This window comes from Crocodylus siamensis, chromosome 1, assembly GCF_052110815.1.
Source record: "Crocodylus siamensis isolate JL-2025a chromosome 1, ASM5211081v1, whole genome shotgun sequence".
NCBI classification, from domain to species: Eukaryota; Metazoa; Chordata; order Crocodylia; family Crocodylidae; genus Crocodylus; species Crocodylus siamensis.
The window spans coordinates 424,213,032-424,239,839 of record NC_143395.1 but is presented as its reverse complement, the minus strand read 5'-3'; the positions used below and the strand labels follow the sequence as shown (position 1 = coordinate 424,239,839).

At 48.8% G+C, this 26,808-nt stretch overlaps 1 protein-coding gene across 2 annotated transcripts in view; it reads right to left on the bottom strand.

Moving 5' to 3' along the window:
* The window catches only part of EPHX2 (epoxide hydrolase 2), an 82,948-nt gene that overhangs the window by 45,588 nt on the left and 10,552 nt on the right, over positions 1-26,808 (bottom strand). For both annotated transcript variants that reach the window (XR_016439749.1, XM_090031115.1), the window contains exons 4-10: positions 25,119-25,309; positions 24,805-24,927; positions 22,677-22,751; positions 22,080-22,175; positions 17,749-17,827; positions 13,842-13,876; positions 13,449-13,475 (exon numbers count right to left, since the gene is read on the bottom strand). Coding sequence is in view for 1 of the 2 variants with exons in the window: in XM_090031115.1 (XP_089887241.1) it covers positions 13,449-13,475; positions 13,842-13,876; positions 17,749-17,827; positions 22,080-22,175; positions 22,677-22,751; positions 24,805-24,927; positions 25,119-25,309 (626 nt within the window). In the remaining variant the exon portion in view is untranslated. The remainder of the gene's footprint in view (positions 1-13,448; positions 13,476-13,841; positions 13,877-17,748; positions 17,828-22,079; positions 22,176-22,676; positions 22,752-24,804; positions 24,928-25,118; positions 25,310-26,808) is intronic.

The window sequence follows — 26,808 nt, the reverse complement described above, 5'->3', positions numbered from 1 at the left end:
TCATAGGTTATCTCCTCATACAGCATGTCAAGAACATCTGCTCCACTGTGCAGTGAAACGTGTTAATCAAATCTAAATGAACGGAAGCAAAGCCAATAAATAGAGCATGTTCCCAAGGGTCGACAGGAGTTTGTGCACATGGCCTAGAGACTTTTGGGCATCGGAGGAAAGCTGGAAGGCACCTCTAGATGCACTGGGCATGTCTACGTGAGCATTTATGCCAGTTTAAATTTATTGCACAATAAGTTACTGCACAGTAAGCAGGAAGGCTGGTGTCTATACATGCAGGTGTTAAAGTGCATTAACACTGAGTGTGGTTTGACATGGGATTAAAGTTATTCCCACGTCAGTCCGTACACACAGTGCTACTGCGCAGTATGATGTCTACCGCACATGCGTTACTGCACATTAAATAAATCCAGTGTAAATTTGATACTTCCATAATGCAAGTATCAAATTTACTTGCAAATCAGCATAAGTTGCCATATTTACTGTGCAGTATGGGCATGCACATTTAAAAGTACACCCTTGCTGCTTAGTAATTTCGATTACTGCCCACTAAATGTACACGTGTAGACACACCTACTGTGTAGGGGAGTACAGTTAAACACCAAACTCTACCTACACTTCCGCATCTCATGTGACCCTTTGTTTCATGACTGCCATAAGTAGGCATCTGATCCCTCCCACCCCTACCCCAAGCCTCACGAGACCCAGAGCTCCAAGCAAGAATGGCAGTGATTTAACATCTCAAGATCAAGCCCATAGAAGGCAAGGAGAAAATGTCTAGCTTCCTGAAATGAAAAGAACAGCAGTTCTTCCCAAAAAGGGAAGGGTGCTTTCAATTCGGTACGCGAGGCTCTCGCTAGCAAGCCAGTTTCCGAAACCAGTGCATACAGATCAAATACTCCTAGCCTCAATAAAAACCGACAGTCACCTCCTTTAAATCGAGTGCAACCACTTGCAATTAAGATGGCTGAAAGTGTGAAAAAGAGCAATCATGATCAAGGAAAGAGAATGCCTTTCATTTCCTCAGAGGCATTTTCTGCTCTCCCTCTGCAAGAAGAAAGCCTCAGTCTTGTAAAATTACAGACGCAATTAAAAGAGCCATGTTAGCAACAGATGAAAGCCTGCTCGCGTGTGCCCTGGATGCACTCGTGCCTGGGCTGACAACTCACCTTCTGCTTTGAAGCACGTGGTGTATGTGGGATGTTTTTCAATGTGGAAGGAGCAGCTGTAGCAAAGCAGAGGGGGAGTGAGATTTGCTTTGGAGTTTCTCTCACTGGTGAACGTGCCCCTTGGCCAGAATCCACTATGCCACATTACGTGTGAAGCCAGGAGGGACAGACATTTGGGGAACATATGGACAAACTATGGCTACACTTCTCTCAAGTACCTGTACGGTAGTACCGTCCAGGGCTGTGCTTCTAAAACCACAGTGCTCAGATGACTGTAACTCCACAGGATCTGCCCAAGAAAGCCTGCAATCAAATTGCTACCTTTCTGAGGACAAAGCCCAGGTATCAGAGAGTGACAACGAGACCACGTGGGCCTCCGAGATGAGTTTAATAAGGTATTTGTCCGGACCCAACAACAACAAAAAAGGGCATGTACCTGCACCCCAAGACATTTCACTGGGGTTGGCCCCTGGGTAGAGAGGCCAAGACTTGAATGGCCCGAGGAACTGAATTCCCCTCCTGGCTCAGTTCTTTCAGTTAAAGCACACTGGGCACATCTACATGTGCGCTTTAATGCGCATTAGCCTATTTTAACATGCATTCAAGTGTCACAAAAAACTGTGCTCTTTAGCCAATGTGCATTAAAATAGCCTAGTGCACATTTTTCTAGCACTTCACAATGGAGGCCATTTTTACATGTGTATGTGTCACAGCACTGGGTGCTTTGAAAAGTGTCTGGCGCTGTGATGCATGCAGTTGTATAAACAGCAAAATGTGCATCAGCACTGAGAAAATGGCAGCAGCATGCTTTTGAACTAAAACCTCTCAGAGATGCGTTAGTCCAAAAGCACACCACTGCCATTTTCTGTGTGCTGATGAGCATTTTTTGCCACTTATACAACTGCACGTGGTGCAGTGCAATTCCCTTCAGCTTGTGTACAGAGCAGACTCGATTAATCGAGCCTCCTCCGAAGCAGCAGATCTCCGGTGTGTCGCTAGAAAAAAAGTATGTGTATAAATCTGGTACCTCTAGGCATTTAATGTGCACACTAATGAATGTGTAGATATGCCCACTGACCTGAGTAAAGGGATTGAGTTCCAGCCCCTTGCAGCCCTGTGGATTGCCATACATGCGGCAGCAAAAAGCCCCTGCCCACAGAACTTGAATTGGTAAGGCAAAGGATGCTTTTGTGGGAACAGGAATAAGGAAGTAATATTTACAAAGGCTTCAAAACAAGCCAGGGACACAGGTGGAAATTGAATCCAGGTGTCCCGAGTGAGAGCCCCAGGTCTTGTGACGGCCTCTTGTAAGCACACTTCCCGAGCCCCCTTTTGGGCCTCACTCCACATCCACCTGTCCAGTCTCCTTCTGTAGCCCTAAGGCTGAAGAAAAGCCAGAAAGGACCCGAAAAGAGGACAAGGAGCCAGAAGAGCAAGCTCCAGCATGTCTTTGTTCAGTGACATTTGGGCTCTGAGCTCATGTGTAGAAAAAAAACTGCTATCGAGAATATGGCGCTAGATGGGGGGTGGCCAGAGGTCTCTCCTCTCAGCTAGTCTCTTGCTTGCTGCCCTTGGCATTCTGGGAGACAAAGCTAGCTTTGAAATAGCAAATGCAGCTCAGATAGTGATACCACCCCCCAGCCCGGCTCTCTAGACTCCTATCCCACTGCGGTAATTGCCTTGCAACTCACTTTATTTTCCAATCAGGCCATGGGAAATGAACACGAGCAACTACAGCAGCCTGGCGGGATGCTCCATTTGCACAAACAAGGCCACCCAAGTCTGGGGCACGGAGGTCAGGAACAAAAACCATGTGCAGAGAGGAGGAAATTATAAATCAGTGAAGCGACAAGCTCTGCCCTACACCCACCACCCCAAGGTTGAATTACTGTTTTCCAAGCCCATGCTAGGATAGCCTCCCTGTAACCTTGGACAAGTCACTTAGGCCAGTGGGACCCCCAAAAATTCACCCCACACCCTCCAAGCACCACTTTAATCCCTGCCTCCTGCCCGCTCTGCTTTCTGCTCCTTATTCCTTCCTGGATATCCTCCTCTGCTTTCTGCCCAGTCTGCTACTGTGCTGCCTGTCCCCACCCCAATGGGCCACATGCAGAGGCTGCCCATGCCATGTGTGTTGGTTGGCCACCCCGAGATTAAGCCATCTGCACTGTAAGTAAGGAGAAAGTGTTAAGTGCTACCTAGTCCTAGGTCACCTTCCTCCAGTCTCGCACATGCAAAGGGGTTGCAAGCGCCCAGCAGAAAAGACCACGAGTTGCAATCCCACAGTGCACTCCACCTGCATTCCTGCCCTTCTGCACCCCGTTTTCCCATTGCTTGTGTGCAATTTGAGCCAAGCACAGAAAGAGAGACAAGTAATGGACAGACTTCTTCCAAGAAGGGCTCTACTGCATTGCTGAAGCATAGGCTACAAGGCAGAGATAAGGAGGAGCAGCTCATGGGCCTAAGGGGGTAGAAGATAACCCTGAAGCTTGATTTCAGTATGAAGGCATGTTTAAGACTATTCCCATCTGTCAATGAGGACAGCACCTCTCTGCCTCAGCAGCACACTGTAAAGTTAAGCAACTTCCTACTCTCCTAAGAAAATGAGCTTTCATTTCTACCAAGAAGAACTTTACAATCTTTTCTCTGATGCCTGATGAAGGGTGTTCATGCCTGAAAGTTTGCAATTAAAGAATTTTTTTATGCAAAAATCTAGTTGGTCTAATAAAAGATATCACCTCTACTAGGAATCCCGATTACTTTTCCCTCTGGGCCAATATGGCTACAACCTGGATACCATAACATTATCACAGCATAGGAGCACTTCACAAAGGAAGACAGTACAAAAGATGCCAAAACCTTATGTTTCCTCTGGTGACTCCTGCGTTGAGTGTAGTAACTTGTATAGTTAATGGAAATCATAGTTTCCAGCAAGCTTTTGGATCTAGGTGTGATGCCACCAAGACTGTGAGAATGCGCTACTCCCCTTGTACCAAGGTTATAATCAGCTTCACCGACTTTGTGCCGCATTTCTAACTTGAATTCATCTGGCCACTGATCCTTGTTATGGCTTTGTCCATTACTTTTGAGTAACCAGTGACTTCAGGACTCTTTTTCTTTTACATGAAGGTATTCTGCATCACTTGTAGTTTTAGTTTACAAAAAAATCTGGATAAGAGCTGAGGTTTCACAGTAAAAAGTATTCCCCCCTCCGCCAAGCTCCCACATGCATTTCAGAGGGCTCTTTTCTACACCCTTTCCCAATCTTTTTTCATTTCACACCACAAAACTGTCCATGCTATTCTAGTATCTCATGAGTACAAAAACACCACTCTTCCTCCTACTCACTACTGCTTCTTTGCTACCAAATCTCCGAGAGCCGGAACTCTATAGGCTGGATCCTGCCTGCAGGCCATAGGTTGCCTGCCCCAGATATGGAGTCATCAGTCCACCATGATGCTCAAGTCACTTCTTCCCAGGATACCATGCCCCATACAGCCTGGAGCTATAATCCATGTTCCTGATTCTAAAATGCACAGCTTGGCACTTGGCTGCATGAAAAAGCCTTTGGTTTTAAGACAAGGTTCTTTGGGTAAATTGGATATCTTTTATTAGACAAACTCAAATAGTTAGAAAAATTCTTCTTTGCAAGCTTTCGGGTATAAATACTCTTCGTTGGGCTAAGATACCTGGCTTTCCCAGCTATCCAGCCTGCTTCATACAAATGTCCCATCTTTGTCATTCACTACTCTGCCACTTCTAAATCAGCAGCAGTTTTAAAGCCATTTCCCAGATCATTGATTAAAGTGTTGAATAGTGTGAGATCCATTACTGAGCCCTGTGAAATTCTCCATCAATGCTTCCATTCAACCATTCCCCACTGGCAGAGACTTGAGAATTGTCAGCCAGTTCTTAATCAAATTAAAATGTTCATTGCTGCTATCGCACAGGTCTATAATTTTTTTAAAAAATTTATTTTAAAAATGCACAGTGAAGTGTATTAAAACCATCTAAAACTAGCTACTGACTCTCCATGCAATTACCTGCATTAGCCAGCCCGGTCATCCCAAATCAGGTTAATAGGCCCTCCTCTTTTTTCCATAAAACCAAATCAACTGGCATTACCAATTCCATCCTTCAGTTCTTTAGAGCCCTGCCACATGTTCAAATGAAAGCTGGATAGAAAACATTTACAAAGTTGTTACACATTCTCAAGCACTAACTTGGTAGATGGTTGGCTCTTTTATAGTGGGATGGCATTTTTATGGTGTAATAATTATATCCCATGTGTGGCTGGTCTACATATATTATGTAATGAACTGAGGGATCGTGCAATAAAATGTAATGTGTGGCAGGGGCCTTACAGAGTGAACCTGATACCTTCTCTCCCACTCCCCCCCATTATTTTACTTATATTTACCCAAGTCACCCCACCCCCTTTTTTTTTTTTTTCTAATCCTGGACGTTAGTATCTTTACAGTTTTCTGGAGTTTTTGAAGCATTCAGTGATGTTATAAGAGTTATGAGTGGGCCAGAGATGGCTTCAAAAGATGGCTAAGAACAATTGGGTACAAATTAATCTGGACCTGTAACAAAATGCTTCTGTCCTAGTGGATGGTGTTTGACATCTTGGGTTACAAATGGCCGGAGACAGACTTCAATCTCACTCTTGCAGAGAGTAGATCCTGCTTATAAGTATAAAATGGACTCTTTAAATTAATAAAGAGATGCATGTACTCGGCATAGGCTGAGTTTGAACTACATGTGCGCCAGCCCTGCTTTGTGCTGCTAGCTTAATAGCCAGACTACACCAACTAGTCACCAGCCAAAATGAGCCTTCCCTCACTAAGAGATGCCAGCAGTCCTTGTCATACATACCTACACTCTGGGATGTGGCCCCAGCATCTCACAGAACCCAAGCCTTCAGCTGCACAAGTCCAACTAGTCACTTCCAGTATTTTCTGCCTCATCACAGGACTGGAAGGGGCTGAAAATGGGTCATTCTGATGTCCTTCAACCCCAACCCTTCCAAGATCCTGGAGGTCTTCATTAAGGTCCACAGGGCCGGAAGGTACCCCAAGGGTTCCCAAGTCTAACCCTTGGCAGAGATGCAGGATTAGCTGGTCCCGAACCATCCTGAATGGATACCTGCCTAATCACAGTGGCCACAAGAGGTGTGGTTCATTGGTTCCAACATGCATCACCTCCCACGAAGGCTTTGCCACACAGCTTCGTATCTGTACAGTCATATTTAGGGACACATCACTACTTTCCGAAAGCCTTGTTCCTCACCCAGTCCAACCTGCTCCCTGTAAGGAGGGTTATCCATTAGACTTCAAACCACTGTGCTGGTCAACAGAACCACTTAACACAGGGCTTATACCTTCAGTCCAGACTCGGGATTCAAGTCTTATCCTACCCTGTCAGCACTCTTTCCATGTCTCCAGAACAGACATTTTTGCAAGGTTTCTATCGTAAAGAGCAGCTGTTATTTTAAGGCCTAGAGAGATGTTGATTTAAGAGATGCTGAGCACCTCTACACATAATGCTTTATTCCGCATTAAGCTAATCTAAAGCACAGTAAATAAAGCATCACCAATGCACATGCACAGAACTTACTGTGCAGTAAGTTAGGCTAATGTGCTGTTTGCTTGTACCAGGAAAAACAGATACTAGATCCATGATGTATTAGCTACTGTGCACATGTAGATGCTGACCAGGAGCAATTTACTCCCAGTCAGCCCAGGCAGCAGGGGGCCTGCTGCTGCCTGGATAAGCCCAATGCCAGAGGGGGGAGCTATGCTAGCTCTAGGGGCAGCCATCTCCTCACCACATGCGGAATTGGGACCTATCCTAAACCCTACCCCACATGGCCATGAGAGCTGTCGTGGCAGCTGTGACTGCTGCATTTCCCATAGAGGCTAGTTGGGACAATGTGCAATTTGCTCCTGATGTGGGGAGGGGAATTGCACCCTGGAGCACTTAATGAGTCTGAATTTTCTCCAAAGAAAATCCAGGTCTATTAATTGCATATGTAGGCCAGCAGGTCAGATTGAGGATTTAAGTATTCCTACCCAAAAAAAAAAAAAAAAAAAAAAGACTAAGAACATGCTTGTGTGCCCTGGGAACTACATGTGTACTTAAGAGATTAACTGGAACACTTGATCTCCCTCACCTCTGATCTCTCCTAGTCTGAGCCTAAGGCCCCTGGCAGATGTTACACTTAAATGACTAACTGGTTAATCGCATTTTGTGTAGTAACCCAGCCACATGTTCATGTAACGAAGGGTGCAATAAAATAGGGAATAAGCTGAAAGTTATTACACAAAATGCATCACAAAAAACTTTGTGGCTTGTTCCCATCACACCCTAAATTGAAGGTGTGGCCAGCACTGATCAGCTGATTAGTGCTTTCAGCCTCAGATGTGCACCAGAGCCCTTCAGGGCTCTCAGCTGACTGGTGCTCAGAGCTATGGGTACACTGGGCACCTAGCTCTCTACCTGCCGGTGCTCCACCTGTACCAGCAATAGGGTGCAATTGGGATCTGATCCCCAATCCCACAATCACACCTCCTGCCATATGTGCATGGCAGGGGACAACTATTGGGATGGCTGGGGATCATATTGTACCATGCCTTTAACTGAATGTCTGTCAGTGGCTTAATGCTTTCTAAAGCTAGAAAATCCACTACGAGTCCATCAGCACAAGTCCATCATGAGCACCAAAGGGGACAGGACCTGGGAAGAGGAGAGGGCTGCCTCCAATGTCGTGATCCTCCAATGCACAAATGCTATGTAGGAACCCTCCATTTACACATGCTGCTCCTGGACTCAAAGGCTGGTCTTTCTGCACAACATCTGTTTGGCTGACGTGAAAGCAAAAGGCAAAAAAAAAAATCCAATTTTTTGCAGGTAGCATTAGACATGAGGCTGGCCTCTCTTCCCTTCTCCCCTCACTGTCAAACCAATTTACTGATCCCAAGCTCAGCACCAAAGGTGGGCTCTGCTCCACAAGAGACATCGAGCAGCAGGTCACTGCAGGAGAGATGTATGGCGCCAACTACAAAACAACATGATTACATGGAGGAAATTTTCCACAGCGAGGTGCAGAATCACCGGCCTCACTGCAGCCTGATGGGAATGAAGGGACATGTTGCCACCGAATCACTAGCTTGGCATGGGAGGTGGCCCACAAGCATGGAGGCCATCCCCAGCTATTTTATCCATGCTTCAAATGCAACTGTGCTTCTCAGTTTCAAGCCTCCCCGCCTTCCCCCCCACTCCCTTTGCACTCCCTGCTAAGAGCAGCTTCAGTGAGATGATGCTCTGCAGGAAGATCTAGCCAAGAGAGGAAGACAGGGCAGCATCTGTGCAGCTGGAGACAGCATCCCTCCATCCCTACCTAGAACACAAGAACTGCAATGTGCTGGATCAGCAAGTCCGTCTTGCCCAGTCTGTGTCATGGGGGCAGAGAGCGGAGGCTGAAAGGGAGAGTGAACAGGGTCTGAGCAGGGTTTTTCCACTGTTCCTCTCTCCCTTGCAGCCTCCAGCATCGAAGGTCCAGGCAGGTCTGATGCAGAGGCCGTGCTTACTCCCTGCTCAATAGTGATGGATGCCCCTTTCCTCCAAGGCCATGTCCAATCCCACGTCCCACCTACAGATGCACATTACATGCACAAGGCCACTGAGGGTGGTTTGGAAGCCTCCCATTTCCTGAGCTAGCTTTATCTACATTGGGGGCAGGGGGGAGGGAAGAGAGCCTTTAAAAAGCAGTGGACCCCTGAGTAGTATTTAACATGGCATTATCCACCACACCATACCTAGCCCTTGTCTACACAAGGCTATTTCTGCCACCAGAACTTCAGGAACCACACAGGAATCAGTCACAGAAAATTCAGGTTGGAAGGGACCTCAGGAGGTCAACCCCCTGCTTAAAGCAGGACTAGCCTCAACTACATCATCCCAGACAAGGCTTTGTCTACCCAGCTCTTCAAAACCTCCAAGGATGGAGGCTGCACCACCTAAAGAGACACCAAGCACATACACAGGGAACTTCAGGGGCAGCTCCATCATGCCGACAGTTGCCAAGTACGCTCTGGGAAGGGGCTGCAGGACTCAGCCAAAGACACAGACATCTCCACGTCCCTCCAGCCACTTGAGGGCTACTCTCAGCCCATGAGCTGGTGGTGCTGAACCAGCAAAAAGAAGGGGGGCCACCACCATGGGACAGCTTTCAGTGTGGACACTTGCAGTTCCACGCCAGAACTACATGATCAGTCCAGATCAGGTTTAAAACCCTAATGGGTCTGCTCATTCAATCCAAGGAAGAAAAACGCCCAGAGGAGACTGGGGCCGACCTGGTGAGACGTAAAAATTAGGAAACATTGGGCTGGGAAGTTCATAAGCAATCCAAGGAAAGCACCCCTCGCCTCTCCCCCCACCCAAAAAAAATAAATAAATAAAATCACCACTTACAAACCTCATCCACCACATTCCACAAGCCAGAAACACCAAGAACGGCCTACAGCAGTGACCCCGGCATTGCCAATGCCTGTGGCAAAAGGGCAATAATTGCTTAGTATACACGCCTGTTCTCCCAAACATTGCATCCTTTATCAAAAACCTGTTCAGAAAGAACAAGGAACTCATTAGACTGATTTGCTCTCAGGCATTTTAAATATTGGCATCATGAGAGTAAATAGAAATGAGTCACTGAAATGGCCACATTTTTAAGAAACCTCCCTCAAGTCCAAACCTCGCAGCTGTTGCCTAAAAGAATTGGCCTCCAGAGAAAGTCAGTACAAGCTCCAGAACTTAAGCTCTGAGGCTTCAAGCATGAAGAGAAAGAAGAACCGCGCAGGTGATAATCAAACTCCTTGGTTTTTTTTTAATTTTTGTTTGTTTGTTTTTTTAATTTTAAGCCATTTGAACTTAAAAATGAGCCTAAAAAGAATGTATTACAGGCTTTGATTCCATACAAGGATGCTCTCACCCCTTCAAAATAACCAAACGTTCCTAGATATTGGTATTGTCCTCAAAAAACGAGCATAAAAATTGGGAAAATTAGATTAAAAAAATTAGCAAAATGTTGCATTAAAGCCACAGGTGCCGTCAGAGCTCATGTGTTGGTCAAGTTTTACCCAACTCTAGCTGGGACGAGAAAAAAAAACTGCTGAGCAGTAGCCAGTTATTAAAAGGGCCATTTCATGAAGGAACAGCCAGCCCTTTAATACCACATTAAAAGTTCGGGAGGTTTTTTTTAAATGAGCTAAACGGGAAAATCCCCTGCAGGTATCGACATTTGCACCTCTCTCTTCTTCATCTCATTTGATGAAATGGAGATTGATTCAGTTCTGGCAGCAGGATGAAGCCACCGGCCTAATTACATTGTCAAGGTAGACAGATGGCCCACAGGGTGCGAGAAGAGGGAACGTTATATTTAATATAGGCTGCAACAATTTGCTGGCCTTGTCATCAGCTTCTCTTCCACGCGCTGCACCATCGATCAGAGAGGAGCGTGCCCCCTCCCTCGCTGCAGAAGGCCAGCGAGATGGGAACTGCATAGGAGAGGAGACTGATCACCCATCCTGTTAATCTAGCAATGGCAGACTGGGTTCAACCAGGACCTAGTCCCATGCTCCCCCTCCAAGGTGAAAGGAGCTCTCCATGGAAGGGTTTCCTCTGAAATCACAGCAGCAAGTCAGAGGTTGCATGCCTCAAATGCTGTACTGTCACCTATTCAAAATGCCCATGCTCACTGCATCTGCAAAGCCCATTCAACTGTAACCCTGATGCATTTAGGGTTCAAGCAATGGGAATTTAGCTTGGTTGTGTCCTTACAGGGACATGCAGAGGCAATAGCCGAGACACGTTCCCAGAGAGAGAATCTCCCAGTTTGAAAGAGATTAAAATGCCATCCATAGCCTCAACCAGGGGTGCTCAGCCTCCAGCCTGTGGGCCACATCCAGCCCACAAGTCTGGAAATTGGTGGACCTGTTGTCCTGCTGCCAACCCCACAACCATTTTCATTGCCCTCCGCTGGACTCTCTCCAATGTGTCCACATCCTTTCTGTAGTGGGGGGCCACAGCTGGACTCAGGACTCCAGATGTGGCCTCCCCAGTGCCAAATAGAGGAGAAGAATCACTGCCCTCAATCTGCTGGCAATGCTCCTATATCTCCCAGGAGATTAGCCTGGGTTGTGTGGTCAGGCCATGAGAGGAGAATGGAGGAAGGAGGGGTCCCAAGCTGCAGTCCCCATGTTGGCCCTTCACAAGATTGCGTACATCATGTAAAATCATCCTTTTTCCACCTCAGACTTCATAGAGAAATCAGAAAAATGAGGGTTGAAGGGACCTCAGGGGGTCACAGCCAGTCCAACCCCCTGCTCCAAGCAGGACCAGCCCCAACTACATCATTCCAGCTGAGGCTTTGTCTACCCGGGGCTTCAAAACCTCCAAGGATGGAGACTCCACCACCTCTCTGCAGAGCCTGTTCCAGTGTTTCACCACCCTCCTAATGAGAAAGATTTTCCTAATATCCAACCTAAAACTTCCCTTGCTGCAACTTGAGCCCGTTCTGCAGACCAAATCAGCCCAGTTCCCTCAGCCCCTCCTCACCAGTCATGTGCCCCAGCCCCACAACCATTTTCATTGCCCTCCGCTGGACTCTTTCCAGTTTGTCCATGTTCACTCCCTTCACAAGCCTTTAGGCACCTTCCTCATTCCCCAATTGACCAGTCAAATCACAATCAACCAGCTGGTGACCACTGCCATGCAGCAACCCCAGCCATCAGAGGACTACCTGCTGTTAAGCCGTTCCTCCTCTTGATCAAGAGGCAGAATTGACTAAGACACCTGCTCTAGCTGCTCTGCAAGGCACCAGGGACCATCCTATTGTCTCTGTAATTCAAGTTTAAATGAAGCTGAATTTTACAGACGTTTCCCAGCTCATTTCTTCCCTCCCCAGGCAAGTGATCTAGGATGTCTCATAAGGAAGACAGGGAAGTTACACGCAAGATGCACAAATAAGAATAGGTTTAGTTCAGGCCAGGCAGGGAGGTAAGTTTTTTTTGATTTATGGAAGGCAACAGCATGGAGATGCATCTGTCACAGAGCAATGGGCCCGAGGGGCTGGAAACCCCAGTGCCAGGGACGGAGGAGCAGCAAGAGGACACCAGAGGCCCTGGCAAGCAGCCCAGAGGGGGCCAAAACCAGGAAAAAAGACAAACTTATCTGCCACAGGTTCAGCACCCAGAGGCACAGAACAGAGGCCAGGGCCACCTGTGTGATTAAGCATGCTCTCGGTACAGTTGGGGGGAGTGCAACATCAGCCAGCACTAGGAGGTGGCTACAAGAGCCAGCAAGGGACAGAGAAGTGGGAGGCAGTAGCGTGGCAGCTGCAGGCTCCCAGCCAGCACATCTAGTCATGCTGCATCCTGGAGATGCCAAGGGAGCGCCAACAGAAGGCACTACCCATACCGGGAAGGACGCCAGTGACTGGGAAGAACAGAGAGGCCAAGGACACAATGCTCCAGCAATCCACAGGGACGCACGAGTGGAAGGAAGGGCACTGCCTCCCTGTTTCTTCCACTTTATTTCTGTGGCTTGTTTCATTCTTTATACTGGGGAGATTAGTTTGCTGCCACTACCAGGGCCAGCAGCTCCTGGGAACTCCAGACAAAGAACTATACCTGGATAGGGTCAAATTGCCCATCCAACCAAGGAGAGCAGTCCCAGTGAGCTGGACTACATCCCTGAAGCGGACTTGAACTGTGAGTGGCGCCTGACACTCTGTTTAAGAATCATACACGGAGCTGGGGCTGGAAGTACTCCGGCCACTCCATGGCAGCCCTGTGGCTACAATTCTTGCCAACCAGCCTCACCTAGACAATGCCGTCAACCCAGCCAGGGTAAGAGGGCAGGCCTGACTGGGTAGCAGCCCAGGCCATCAACCACACAGCAAGATACCAACAAGCTGGCACATGGACGGAGTGTAGGGAAGGTGGAGCCCCAAGGGATGTCCATACGGAGTGTGCCTAAGTCAGTCTGTATCGCACAGGAGCCTCCTGCACCTACTTCTAAAGATCAATGCATGGCAGGAGAGGAGTGGGAGCTTCTCTTAGGAGAAGGCATCTGGCAGATGGTAGTGCTGAAGGTCACCAGGGCCCAAGTTTGGGTCTCCAAGCCCTGAGTCACTCGAGAGCACTTGCTCGGGCTCAGGCAGCACAGCATCTTGGAGCAATCAAAGGAAAATCATAAGTCATTTCTTACCAGCTTGTCCAGGAAGGCCACAAGATCCTGTGGGGTGAAGGGGAAACAAAAAAGGAGTCATATTTTTTATCCAATAAGAAATAAGATCCCAGGACATTCAAGAGTCCCTAGGCAAAGCTAGCTTAGTGGTATAAAATTTTGCAAGCCATCAGAAGAGCTGGATTTATACAACTTTCATTAGGGTCAACAACATTCAGATGAATCAATTAGCAGGCCTCCTCCCTACCCAGCCAGCTCAGGTATAAAAGAGACATCTGTCACCTGGACCTCTCCAAATAGGGGAGGAGGATATCAAGTGATATAAAGAAATCACCACTACTTTGAGAAACATGGTCTTAAGCTCCAGAGTGATAAGTATTTGCATGTCCTAGCAGCTACAATCTCATTTCTTACCTTGCATATTTCTTCCTGGGAATATTCTTTTATGTCTGCAAATAAAATCAGGGGTTATTTTGGTGTTGTACAATTAAATATTACAAAGCTGCCATATGCACTACACCCCCAGTCTGCACTCCCTGGCTGAATCAGGGAAGCACACAGAGCTAGATTTAGATGTCTGTTGCAGATAGGCAGCTGGCAAGACAGTAGACCCAGGCTAGTTTGTAGGATTAGGTTCCCTCGATGCCTGCAAAAAAGGATTTGTGCTACAAATACCACAATACTTGCAAGGCCTTAAATGCTTATATACCAATGCTCGCAGTATGGGGACTAAACAGGAGGAACTCACCTTCAGAATAGCCAGTTCAAACCCAGACATCATAAGGCTAACAGAAACATGGTGGGATTCATCCCACGACTGGGCAGTCAGCATTAGGGGCTATTGGCTTTACAGGCAGGAAAGAGAAGGAAGGAAAGGTGGGGGTGTGGCGCTGTATGTCAGGGAGCACTACGCATCTTCTGCCAGCAGAATGGGGTCAGAGGAAGTGCAGGCTGAAGTGCTCTGGGTCAAGATTCAAAGGGGCCATGGGGAGAACGATTTGACAGTGGGGGTCTACTACAGACCCCAAAACCAAGGGGAGGAGCTGGACTGGGAGTTTTCGGGCCAGCTTGCAGAGGCGCTTAAAAGGCAAGGGATGTAGTTGTCATGGGTGATTTTAATTACCTGGACATCTGCTGGGAGGAACAGTCAGCCAGGATGGACTGTCCCAGGAGGTTCCTGGCTGAGATACAGGACCTCCACTTAACCCAGGAGGTGCACGGTCCCACCAGAGTAAATGCCCTGTTGGACCTGGTCCTGGCCACAGGCGATGACCTGGTCAGGGGCCTCCAGGTTCTTGACCACCTGGGCGATAGCGATCATCGCTTGCTGGAATTCACCATCCAGCGCAGGGTGTCAAGGGCCTGCAGCAAGACGGTAGCCCTAGACTTTAGGAGGGCCAACTTCAACAAGTTGAAGAGACTAGTGGGAGAGGCGCTGGGGTCCTTGAGGGCAGGAGAACTCAGTGTCCAGGACGAGTGGTCGTTCCTTAAGGAAATGATACTCAGGGCCCAAGGGGTGACCATCCCAACAAGAAGCAAGGGGGGCAGGAGTGCCCGAAAGCCCCCCTGGCTCACCAAGGGGGTCCGGGAATGCCCAATTGCCAAAAAGGCAGTGTACACCCAGTGGAAGGGAGGTGCTATCTCCTCTGCTCGGGCCTGTAGGGGGGCTGTCAGGAAAGCTAAGGCCGACATAGAGCTAGGATTAGCGTCCAAGATCAAGGATAATAAAAAGTCTTTTTTCAAATATATAGGGAGGATGAAGAAGGCACCGGGTAACGCGGGGCCCCTGCAAGGTACGCTGGGCAATCTGGTGGTTGCACCAGAGGAGAAAGCAGACCTCTTTAACCAATTCTTCACGTCCGTTTTCTTATGCAGGGACCGGGGACTTCCCCTCAAGTACGTTTGGCATCGCAGGGGGGAACGCCTCCAGACCTCTGGTTGGGGAGGACCGGGTTAGAGAGCTTCTGGAGGGGTTGGACCTGTTCAAGTCAGCGGGTCCAGATGCTCTCCACCCCAGGGTGTTGAGGAAGCTAGCACGGGTTATTGCAGGGCCCTTGGCATGACTTTAAGAGCGCTCGGGCCAGGTGCCAAATGACTGGAAGGTAGCCAACGTGGTCCCCATCTTCAAAAAAGGGAAGAGAGAGGACCTGGACAATTATAGGCCCGTCAGTCTTACCTCTATCCTAGGGAAACTCTTTGAGAAGCTCCTCAAGAAGCACATCTGTGATGGGCCGGCTTCAGGGATGATGCTCAAAGGCAACCAGCATGGTTTCATTAGGGGCAGGTCATGTCAGACCAACCTGATTGCCTTTTATGATCAGGTCACTAAGGCAATGGATGCAGGTGTCACCGTGGACATAGTCTTTCTGGATTTCAGCAAGGCCTTTGACACCGTCTCCCACCCCATCCTCATTAAAAAACTAGGCAACTGTGGCATTGATGCCTACACAGTCAGATGGATTGCAGATTGGCTGTAGGGTCTCACTCAGAGGGTGGTGGTGGACGGGTCATATACGACCTGGGGGGAAGTGGGCAGCGGAGTACCCCAGGGCTCGGTCCTGGGGCCTGAGCTGTTCAATTTCTTCATCAGCGATTTGGACAACGGGGTGAAAAGTAACCTGTTTAAATTCGCTGATGATACCAAAATTTGGGGTGAGGTGAGCACGCTAGTAGAGAGGGAAAGATTGCAGCAAGATCTGGATAGGTTACAAGGGTGGGCTAGCAAAAACAGGATGCACTTCAATACTGACAAGCGCAGGGTGCTGCACGTGCGCAGTAGAAACCAGCAGCACACTTATAGAATGGGAAAGTCCCTTCTTGAGAGCACAGAGGCAGAAAGGGATCTTGGGGTCAGTAATGACTCCAAGATGAACATGGGCCGGCAATGCGAGGTCACGGTTGGCAGGGCTAACCGCACCTTGTTGTGCATCCACAGGTGCATCTCAAGTAGAGCCAGGGAGGTGATCCTCCCCCTCTATGCGATGCTGGTCAGGCCACAGCGGGAGTACTGCATCCAGGTCTGTGCGTCCCACTTCAGGAGGGATGTGGACAACATGGAGAGGGTCCAGAGGAGGCCACCCGCATGATCCGGGGACAATGGGGCAGACCCTACAATAAGAGACTGCCGGACCTGAACCTGTTCAGCCTTCACAAGAGAAGGCTGAGGGGGGACCTGGTGACTGTCTATAAACTCACTAGGGGGGACCAAAAGGGTTTGGGGGAGACGCTGTTTCCCCAAGCGCCCCCCTGGCATAACAAGAAATAATGGACACAAGTTGTTGGAGAGGAGGTTTGGATTAGACATCCGCAAGAACTACTTCACGGTCAGGGCAGCTAGGAGCTGGAACCAACTTCCTAGAGAAGTGGTGCTGGCTCCTACCCTGGGCATCTTTAAAAAGAGGCTTGATGCCTACTTAGCTGGAGTCATTTCAGCCCAGTTTTTCTCCTGCCCAGGCAGGGGGTCAGACTTGAAGATCTACAAGGTCCCTTCAACCCGACTTCTATGATTCTATGAATATAATATATTAACTTTTTATAGAAGCAGGACTATGGCTGCCTTGGTCTCCTTGCTTTCTCTGTGGCTGTCATGGTCCCCCTGTTTTGCCCATGGCAGGTTTGGGTATAAGGTCTTATGTTGTGCCAGAGCTGACGGTAATTTTATAAAAAGTTTATACAGTGGACATGTCTGAGCTGGTTTAGACAGGGCTGATTCTGCCTCAGGCAGGGAGTTGGACTAGATGTGACCGCTGGAGGTACCTTCCAGCCCCCCTTCTCTAGGACTCTGTGAAATACTATTTTAAAGCACCTAACTACCTTTGACACTGAAGACCATACTTAGGAGTGTGGCAGCAGTTCATGAACATCCAGCCATCTCTAAAGGAACACAGGTAGTCTAGAAGCTCAGGTCTTCTTGCCAACAATACCCACCACTTTTTAATTTGGCCAAAACTCTCAGTTTCTCAATATGACTCTAGCTAAATCCCAGCCCTGACCACACAGGGTAAGGGCAAAGCAAAGAATTTCATCCGCCCCTTTCCCGTCTTGAGCTGGATCTCAAGTTGCAGCAAGAGACGTCGAGGTTAGATTAGGAAGAACTTTTTCACTAGGAGGATAGTAAAGCACTGGACAAGATTACCCAAAGGATGGGGAATCTCCAGACTTGGAGATGTTGAAGACCCGGGTAGACAAAGCCTTGGCTGGGATGATGTAGTTGGGGCTGGTCCTGCTTTGAGCAGGGGGCTGGACTAGATGTGACCCACCTGGGGTCCCTTCCCACCCTCATTTTCTATAATCCTATGATCTTCCATTCCCACCCCCTCACCTGGTGGAGCAGAGGAATCTCCATAGCCTTTCATATCCAAAGCAATGACCCGGAAGCCAGCATCAGCCAGGGCAGGGATCTAGAGCAGAAACATATAACCTTAAATAAAAACCTTGAGCTTTAACTTGACTAATAGCTGGGAGCCTATATCAGCTTACATACAACCAGCTGCCTACTGTTTTCCCTCATTGCAGCCAAGGCTCTTGGGTTACAAAACCAGCATGATGTGCTGGGAAGGGGATTCATATGAACATTAAACAATGCAGTGCTCTAGTAAAGGAGCCAAGCTAGCCAACCATTAGTAGACTGGGGTTTCCTTACAAGCAGGGGATTCAAATGTCAAGTAAAAATAGCTTGATATAAAGTCTTGGCCAAGAGGTGGTGCAGAATCTAGAGCAGGCTTGTCCAACATACGGCCCGCGCCGCCAAGCCGTTTTCTGAGGCCCCTGGTGCTGCGACAGGAAACGAAAGTAAACACTGTTTACTTTCGTTCCCACCCCTTGTCCTTCCTCCAACCCCTCAGCAGCTTCCTAATGGCTGCTGAAGGGCTGGGGAAGGGACAAGGTTCCCACACACACCGCGTCAGCTTGACATTGCCGATGCGGTGCGCGTGGGAAAAGTAGCAGCCACGTGCCGCTCGGGACAGGATAAGCCCAGCCGGAGCGGCAGAGGCTCAGCTGCATTTTCCCCTACCTGCGCTGGTCAGTCCCGAGCAGCACACGGCTCCGCTGCCACTTCTCCTGGCTGGTGCCTGTGGTGGGCCAGTAGGGGGCGCTCCTGCGTTGGGCCGCCCACCTCCCTGCGCCCGACCCCCTGCCAGGCTCCGGATGCCTCCCTAGGGGCGCCTCACGTCCGGCCCGACCCCTTCCTGGAGCACACTCGCTAGCCTGGGGGTAACGTCGCCACCACCACCCCGAGAAGGGACTGTCTCGGCCCCGTGTCCTTGGGGAAACACAGGCCTAAAAGTCCTACGGGTACTCGACCCAGTACTGGCACTTGGGGCACTTCCCCAAGTCCGGGGGCAAAAAGGACAGTCTCCCTTAGTCCGCAGACCTAAGGGCCCTCTTAGGCATAATTTAGACCCACCCCTCAATAAGTCTTCCACGCCAGTCACAAAGGAGGACTTTATTGGTTACAGGGGCAGGGTGAAAATAGGGTACAAGATTGAGCAATATCCTAGAAATCCTAAAGAGCAAACAGTCTGGCTGAGGTAGCCTTTTGATCCCGCATCTGAGTTACTGCCAGCTCGATATCTAATCAGATCTTGAGTAGCTTGCTCACAAGCATCTTTCAGAGGCTGGTAAAGTTTCCCCTCTGGAGGCAGGCAGTTTCTAGCTCATGCGTTTGGGGGAGAGCGCCAATTTTAGATGGTCGTGCTCCTCTGTGTCCCCCGCTTGGCTGCTGCCTCACCTCATGGCCAAAGAGACCGCCTCCTCGCCCGTCCTAACTTATATAGCCCCTGTGACCTCATTCACTGGTCCAGTGGAGGCCAGCCCCGGTTGGCTGCCAGCCAACCAATTTGAAATACATCACCTGTTACCGGGCAGATTCCAGCTCCCCAGGTAGGAGCCCCTCACCCAGGTACCAGTCCCGTAGGCAGAGGGAGCGGGTTTCCGCCCCCTCAGGAAAGCAGCCAGCTCAGGTTACCTAAAGACAGGGCAAGGGTGCGGTCTCCTCTGCTGAGCCCACCCTGCTCAAATGGTCACAGCACAGAGATTTTATCACATTGTCACAGGGCAGAGATTTTGGGGAGAAACCAAGGTGGCTTTCTGCCACAGTCCCAACCCAGGCACATCCGTCCCTCCGGAGCAGCATGCAGCTGAAGCCGGCTTCCCACATCCTGAAATTCACATGTGGGAAGCCAGTTTAAATTCACTGATGATACCAAAATTTGGAGTGAGGTGAGCACGCTAGTAGGGAGGGAAAGACTGCAACAAGATCTGGACAGGTTACGGGAGTGGGCTGACATAAACAGGATGCATTTCAATACTGACAAGTGCAGGGTGCTGCACCTGGGCAGTAGAAACCAGCAGCACACTTACAGAATGGGAAACTCCCTTCTTGAGAGCACGGAGGCAGAAAGGGATCTGGGAGTCATTACTGACTCCAAGATGAACATGGGCCGACAATGCGAGGTCACGGTTGGCAGGGCTAACCGCACCTTGTCATGCACCCACAGATGCATCTCGAGCAGGTCCAAAGAGGTGATCCTCCCCCTCTATGCAACACTGGTCAGGCCGCAGCTGGAGTACTGCGTCCAGTTCTGGAGAGGGTCCAGAGGAGGCCATCCGCATGATCCGGGGACAACAGGGCAAACCTTACATTGAAAGGCTGGGGGACCTGAACCTGTTCAGCCTCCGCAAGAGAAGGCTGAGGGGGGACCTGGTGACTGTCTATAAACACACGAGGGGGGACCAGAAGGGTTTGGGGGAGACGCTGTTTCCCCAGCGCCCCCCTGGCATGACAAGGAACAATGGACACAAGTTACTAGAGAGTAGGTTTAGATTAGACATCCGCAAGAACGACTTCACAGTTAGGGCAGCTAGGAGCTGGAACCAACTTCTTAAGGAAGTGGTGCTGGCTCCTACCCTGGGGGTCTTTAAAAAGACGCTTGATGCCTACCTGGCTGGACTCATTTGAGTCCAGTCTTTTCTCCCGCCCAGGCGGGGGGTCAGGCTTGAAGATCTACAAGGTCCCTTCGACCCGACTTCTGTGATTCTATGCTGCTGGGGACAGGAGGAGCCCGGCCAGGTCAGCACTGGCCAGCAGAAGTGGTGGCAGAGCCGTGTGCCACTTGCTTGGGACTGACCAGCGCAGGCAGGGGGAAAATGCAGCTCAGCCCCTGCCGCTCTGGCCAGGCTCATCCCATCCCGAGCTCCGCCGCCACTTCTGCTGGCCGGTGCCAACGCAGCCAGGCTCCTCCTGTCCCCAGCAGCACATGGGAAGCCAGCTTCAGCTGCATGCTGCTCCACGTGGGACAGACCGCCCAGGTCAGCAGCAGCCAGCAGAAGCAGCAGAGGAGCCATGTGCCACTTGGGACTGACTGGCGCAGGTAGGAGGAAAGTGCAGCTGAGCCCCTGCTTCTCCGGCTGGGCTCATCCTGAGGTTCACTTAATGTTTGTAAAGTGTTTGGAGAGGCCCACATAGATGCACTGTATAGAAATGCAAAATATATTTTGACTTATTTGGTTGGCACCTTGGGCTGAGATTTTCAAAGCTGAGTCAAAAGGCCAACTTCCATTAAAATGAATGGGATTTAGAGGGCTCCAATTCTTTTATGACAACTTTGTAACAAGCCTATATACTCCTCAGCCACAGTTTGGAAGCTCAGCCAAAGAACATAAGAGCTTCTGAACATAAGAGCATAAAAAGAGCCATGCTTGGTCAGCCCCATGGTCCATCTAGCTCAGTATCCTGTGCCGAACAGTGGCAGAGGTGGATGCTATAGAGGGAGAGTTTTGAACTGGTTAGACCCATTTCATTGCCACTTCCTGCAACTTCATTGGTGTCAAAGGTCATGTGACTACTTCCTGATGCAATACCACTTACTGTGAGGTCTTTGAATATGGCTCGCCAGCCCACTGGGTAATAAAAAAGTTCATGATCCAGCCCCACATTCAAAAAGGCTGGACCCCCCTGGTCTAGAGGGAGAAGCAGAGACTGAAGGAGATGAAGTAGCACACATGGACCTGTATTAAACACCGAATCAGTGAGATAGCAGGAGGTTCAGGGAGCAGGGCCTGCCAATACACAACTGCGTCCTGGATACAGGTTCCAGAGTGGGCTTTAAAGGCTTTAAATGAACAGACATCAAGAGTGGATGGTGGCATGTGGTGCAGGTCACCAGCAAGGGCCAGAGATATGGGACAGCAGACCAGGATTGGTGTACAAAGCCATGGGTAGGCAGAGCACAGGACTAACAGAAGGGCCATGCTGAGTCAAAACACCACCCCTGCATTGAGATGTGAGCAGAGCATGGCACTGACCCCTTTATAAGACACCTTTCAGCAGAAGCCATTGAGATAGCCAGCCTGGCCCATGAGTCCAGGAAGTCTCCCAACTTGGCAAGGGATATTCCACCAGCCAGCACACTGGTGAAACACAGCATCCCATTACAGCTAGGTCTGCAAAGGCCAGGCCCCACGCCTCTGAGCTGCTGCTGGTCACGGCAGCTGTGGAGATGATGGAACCACGGAAGAGCACGACAAGAATCCATCCCTTCTGGTCCACGCGAGATGGGAAGACGTGGTGCTGCCCTACAGCTCGTTCCTCCCTCTTGGCTCCCACAGAAGCCAGACTTCTGGCAACTTTTGCCCAAGTATTAGCCTTACCTGATACCTCCAGGAGAACCAGGATTCAGGAAACCCGTGACACAGGCATACCACTGGGCCATGCCCCATCTCCACAAAGTGCAGCTGGACTCCAGGCTGGAGAAGAGACAGATCCTTATAATTCGTGTCCTAGCTACAGCTGAAAATCTGCCACATGTATTATACTCCAGGGTCTTTGGGTAGCTGAGCACACAACCCAGCTGCACAACCCAGATGTCAGGTACTTGGGGTCCTCAGCCTACAAAAGTGTTCCCTACCCTTCTGGACTCTACCTGTCCCTGGCCTAATCCACTGTAGCACCTGGACCGGTGCTCCCTCCTAGCCCAACTTAAGTGATTTATCTTCTAAAGAATGGCCTAGAGGGTAATGGCTAGCGTCACATGGTCAGAGCCCTTTTTGACCATCAGCCTATACCCGACTTGTATTAATTTTAGCCCACTGCATTTTACCCTTCCTTGGTCTTCACAACCTTTGGACACTTGCAATAGAAGCAAGAACATCCTCTTAGGAGTCCTGATGAGGCCATCCATCACTGTCATCATGTTGCTACACCCAGCTATCAATACAGGATAGGATTAGCCCCACTGGAAAGCCTACCTTGATTGGCACATATCCATGGCTCACACTGGCAGGGTCACAGGCAGTTGGAAATCCCTCCTCTTGGCCAAGAAGCTGTATGGTGAACAAAGGAAACTCAGTTCCACGCCAACACCGCTGTGTCTAACTCTGCTGCCAGCCACACAGTTACCACAGGGTATTTGCAGCAAATCATTTGAAGCCTCCTTAGGGCACACGCCTTGAAGCAACCTCACATTTTAAGACTTCCTTGAGGGTGGCTGCAGCTACCTCTGGCCCTTCATGGCCCAGTGCTACACTGCCAATGACCTTTGGCAAGACTTGTAAGTCCAACCAAAGCAATTATGATGAAGGCTACTTGCATGAGAGTAGCAACCCAGGAATACCCATCAGCTGAACCCCATGTTTGTGCTCAAACAGCATGCAAGACAAAATTTAGACAGTCTGTTTTCAGGGCAGTAATTAAATTTGAGGCCAGAAACAGCAGGCATAGACAGCTGGTAAGAAATGCAAGGAAACAGTGAGCATATTGACAAAGATGCACTTTGGCAGGACAGCATGTTTAAACCAGATTGTCAAAGACGTTAAACGACTTCCTCTTATAGTAGTGTCACCTGGCCCCGATTACCTACCAGGTGTGTAGATGTTGTATAGTTTCAAACTTCAAAGCATTTTGGAGATGGCAAATATTGTGTGGACATTGGATTTAGTGTGAAAACAAAAAGGTCAGTGTCACAGTACGCTCAGTGTAACGAAATCCACCCAAAGCTAACCAATAATTTGGGGAACCATTAGCTATAGGTAACTTTCCCCGTGCAACGCCAAATGAAGGGAGTGAGCTAGAAGGATCCAGCCCAGAGGAAAAGGGCAAAGGACCTGTTGAGAACAAGGACCCAGCTGCCCTAAGCCTTCGAAGGTATAAGCATTGCATCAGGCTAGGAAAAGCAGAAATGTGGAAAGCTTCTAAAATGCTCTGTGCTAACAGGATCCAGTCTCACAATGATTAAATAAGCCAATATGAGTAAGAGGCTTGGACTTACCGAATACTGTTACAAATAAGGAGGACCATAAGGCAGAAGCAGCAGCCTCTTTCTAGAGCGCAGGGCTTGACCTTATTAGCCTCATTCCACACTCATTAAAATTTCCCACTCCGCTTCATTTCTCAGACCGTTTTTAATCTCTTACAGGGCTTCACCTCTCAGGCTTATAGCCAAGTCTCCTTGGCAACTCCCTACCCAGGACCTTTGGAAGACCTGATTGGGGCTGCCAGATCTTTAACCTTCACTACTTAGCTAATGCTGCCACAAAATTCCCTGCAGACAAGAGGTCTGATTTGCTGTTTTAGAAGCTGGGCTGTCTTGTCCCCACTGTGAGATGCTTAAAAGAGGCTTCGGAACTGGAACCAAAACTCTAATCCCAGCTATAGTCACAGAACAATGGAGTTAGTGTCAACTGAGGCTAACATCGATAGTGTGCCCAGGAGTAAAATGTGGCTTTTTCCAAGACATATGTAAAGCAGAGCACTCGATTTGAAGAAAGCTCCATCAGAAAAGGAGTCTGATTTGCAAAAACCAGGAACCTGAAGCTTACTTTATCCAAATTTTTAGAGAAGGAGGACTCACCTTGTAGAGATTAAGCTCAAGAAATGGCCTTTAGGGTGGAAGTTATAGAACTGGGTTTGTATTTTTTAAAATCAGCCAAACAAACAAAAAAAAGCCCCAGGACCTTAAGAAGGAAAGGACCATCACAGTCAGAGCTGCAGCATTACTAGGGAAAAACCTCAGTAGTAGAAAGTCAAAGGTTGCTCCATGGAAACCAGTGTAAGTTATAGGATCCTTTTTCTTGCTCAGCCTACTATAAGTTACCCAGAGGAGTTGGGAAATCTCCATCCTTGGAGGTTTTTAAGACCCAGGTAGACAAAGCCTTGGCTGGGACGATGTAGTTGGGGCTGGTCCTGCTTGGAGCAGGGGGTTAGACTAGATGTGATCTCTTGAGGTCCCTCCAACCCTCATTTTTCCCTGATTGTATACAGAGATGCAGATTCCCTATGGCATCCCTCTCCACAGTATCCAAGCACCAAACTGATGATGTTTAGAGTGGAACAGGGAGACAGAAACAAAGGCCGGTACAGCCTTTAGCCACTGCGTACCTGAACACCAGACAAGTCCTGCAGCTCCTTCAAGGCCATCTCCAGGTCTCTAAAAAGGATTGTGGCTATCCCCATCTCCTGGGCAGGCTTCAAGTTTGTTCCGATGTCATCCAGAAAAATAACCTAGATTTAAAGAGAGAACATCTGAACTTAGGGCCAGGAGGGAAGTTTGGGGAAGAACACAAAGGGACTTAATGTGGACTTTTTTCTTTCTTTTTTTTTTTTTTCCTAAGCGGGGTACCCTGTAAAAATTAAGTCATTTGACCAGCACTGATCATGTCTGCCATCTCAAAAGAGAATGTTTTTTGCCTCACCTCATGCGGTTCTGCCTCCAGCATCCGCAGAGCATACTCATAGATTTTAGGGTCTGGTTTCTGGAGTCCAATACGACATGACTCGATCACCAGGTCAAAATGTCTCCTCAGCAGAGGAAGTATAAGAGCCACAGTGCCTTTCCAAAGGCTGTCATCGATCCAGTTGTTCGTTAGGACACAGGTCTTGAATCCTGGAATGGGCAAGATCAAGAGACTCTTACCAGGGGAGGGCAGAAGGAGAATTCTGTCTTTCCACCACCCAGCTGCCCAGTACATCACCATGTTTTTATCCCAGAGGATGGAAAAGAGCTTAACAAACTAGGGGCCTGAATTTGCAAATCTCTACTCATGTAAGAGACCCTAATGGCATCAAAGCAGCTACTCCTGGTAGTAAAGACTCCCTGTGGAAGCTCTCAGTCCAAGATCTTTCTGTCAACTGAATCACAGTACTCAACTTTGGGCACTCTCCTTAAAAGACATGGACCAACTGGACAGTCCAGAGGAGGACAACAGGAGTCAGAGGTCTAGGAAACAAGGTATGCAAGGAAAGTTTGAAAGAACTAGGATTATTCAATGGGGAGAAGACAAGCCTGGGAGAAAGGCAGGGAGCTGATAAGTCTTCAAGACAAAAAGGGTTGATATAAAGATGGCAAACAATTATTCTGGATCCACAGACAACTTGACAAGCAATGAGGGGTTTAAAAAACTGCAACCAGGGAGATGCAAGTTGGACATTAGGAAGAAGTCTCTCATTCTGTGGCTAAAGCAGGTGATTTAGGGAAAAGTTACACAATACTCTTAGACTATACTATGGGCACTTAAAAATGCAGGTGTCCACACTTTAAAAGCTCATTAACTCATGCAAAGTGAGATCTGAGCATCTTAGTGACACCATATCAGGTGAGGGTTAACTCTTGGGTTGTGCTACCCAGCTCGTACTAGGGTAACTTCTGTCTGCACCATAGAAATAAAATGGGCAATTTGCAGGTTTTTAGCATCCCAGGATGCACTGCTCCCAAATCCCCCCTCCACCCCCAGAGCACAGACAGAGCCCAGGTGCCCTGGCTCCTAGTCACACCCCTGCTCACTAGCCTTCTAATGACAAATAAGTGCTGTGCAGGCAAGAAACCACATTAACCCTTCATGTGCAACTACACACAGCACCTTCTAATTTTACTACCATTTCATATTGCACAAATTTAGTATGGACTGAGAGTGACACACAAATTCATCCTTAAAAGAGGCTGTTGAATCTGTCACTGGATGTTTTTCAGTGAAGGTTAGACCAGCGCTTGTCTGGGATGAATTAGACAGGGATGGTCCTGCTGTGAGCAAAGGATTGGATGAAATGGACTCCTAAGGTTCTTTTTCTGGCCCTTTTGTTCTAGGATTCCCTGAAGCACACTTGTACCATGCAGGAAAGGACACCTCTGACAACACAATTTCCCTGCGTTATTTAGAGCAATAAGTGTTTAATGCATCCAACCAAGATGGCCAATGGAACTGACGCAGGCAGAACAGAAGGTGGCCATTGGTAGAGACTTGTGTTTGACCAATTGGGCATCAAAAAGTAGCAGAATTTTGCTTGATCTCCCAAACCCTATCAACAGCTGCCACTATCAAAGACCAAGGCAATCACACCGGGGGAGCTCAATGTCATCTTTAAATCAAAAGCAGTAGTTTCTGCACC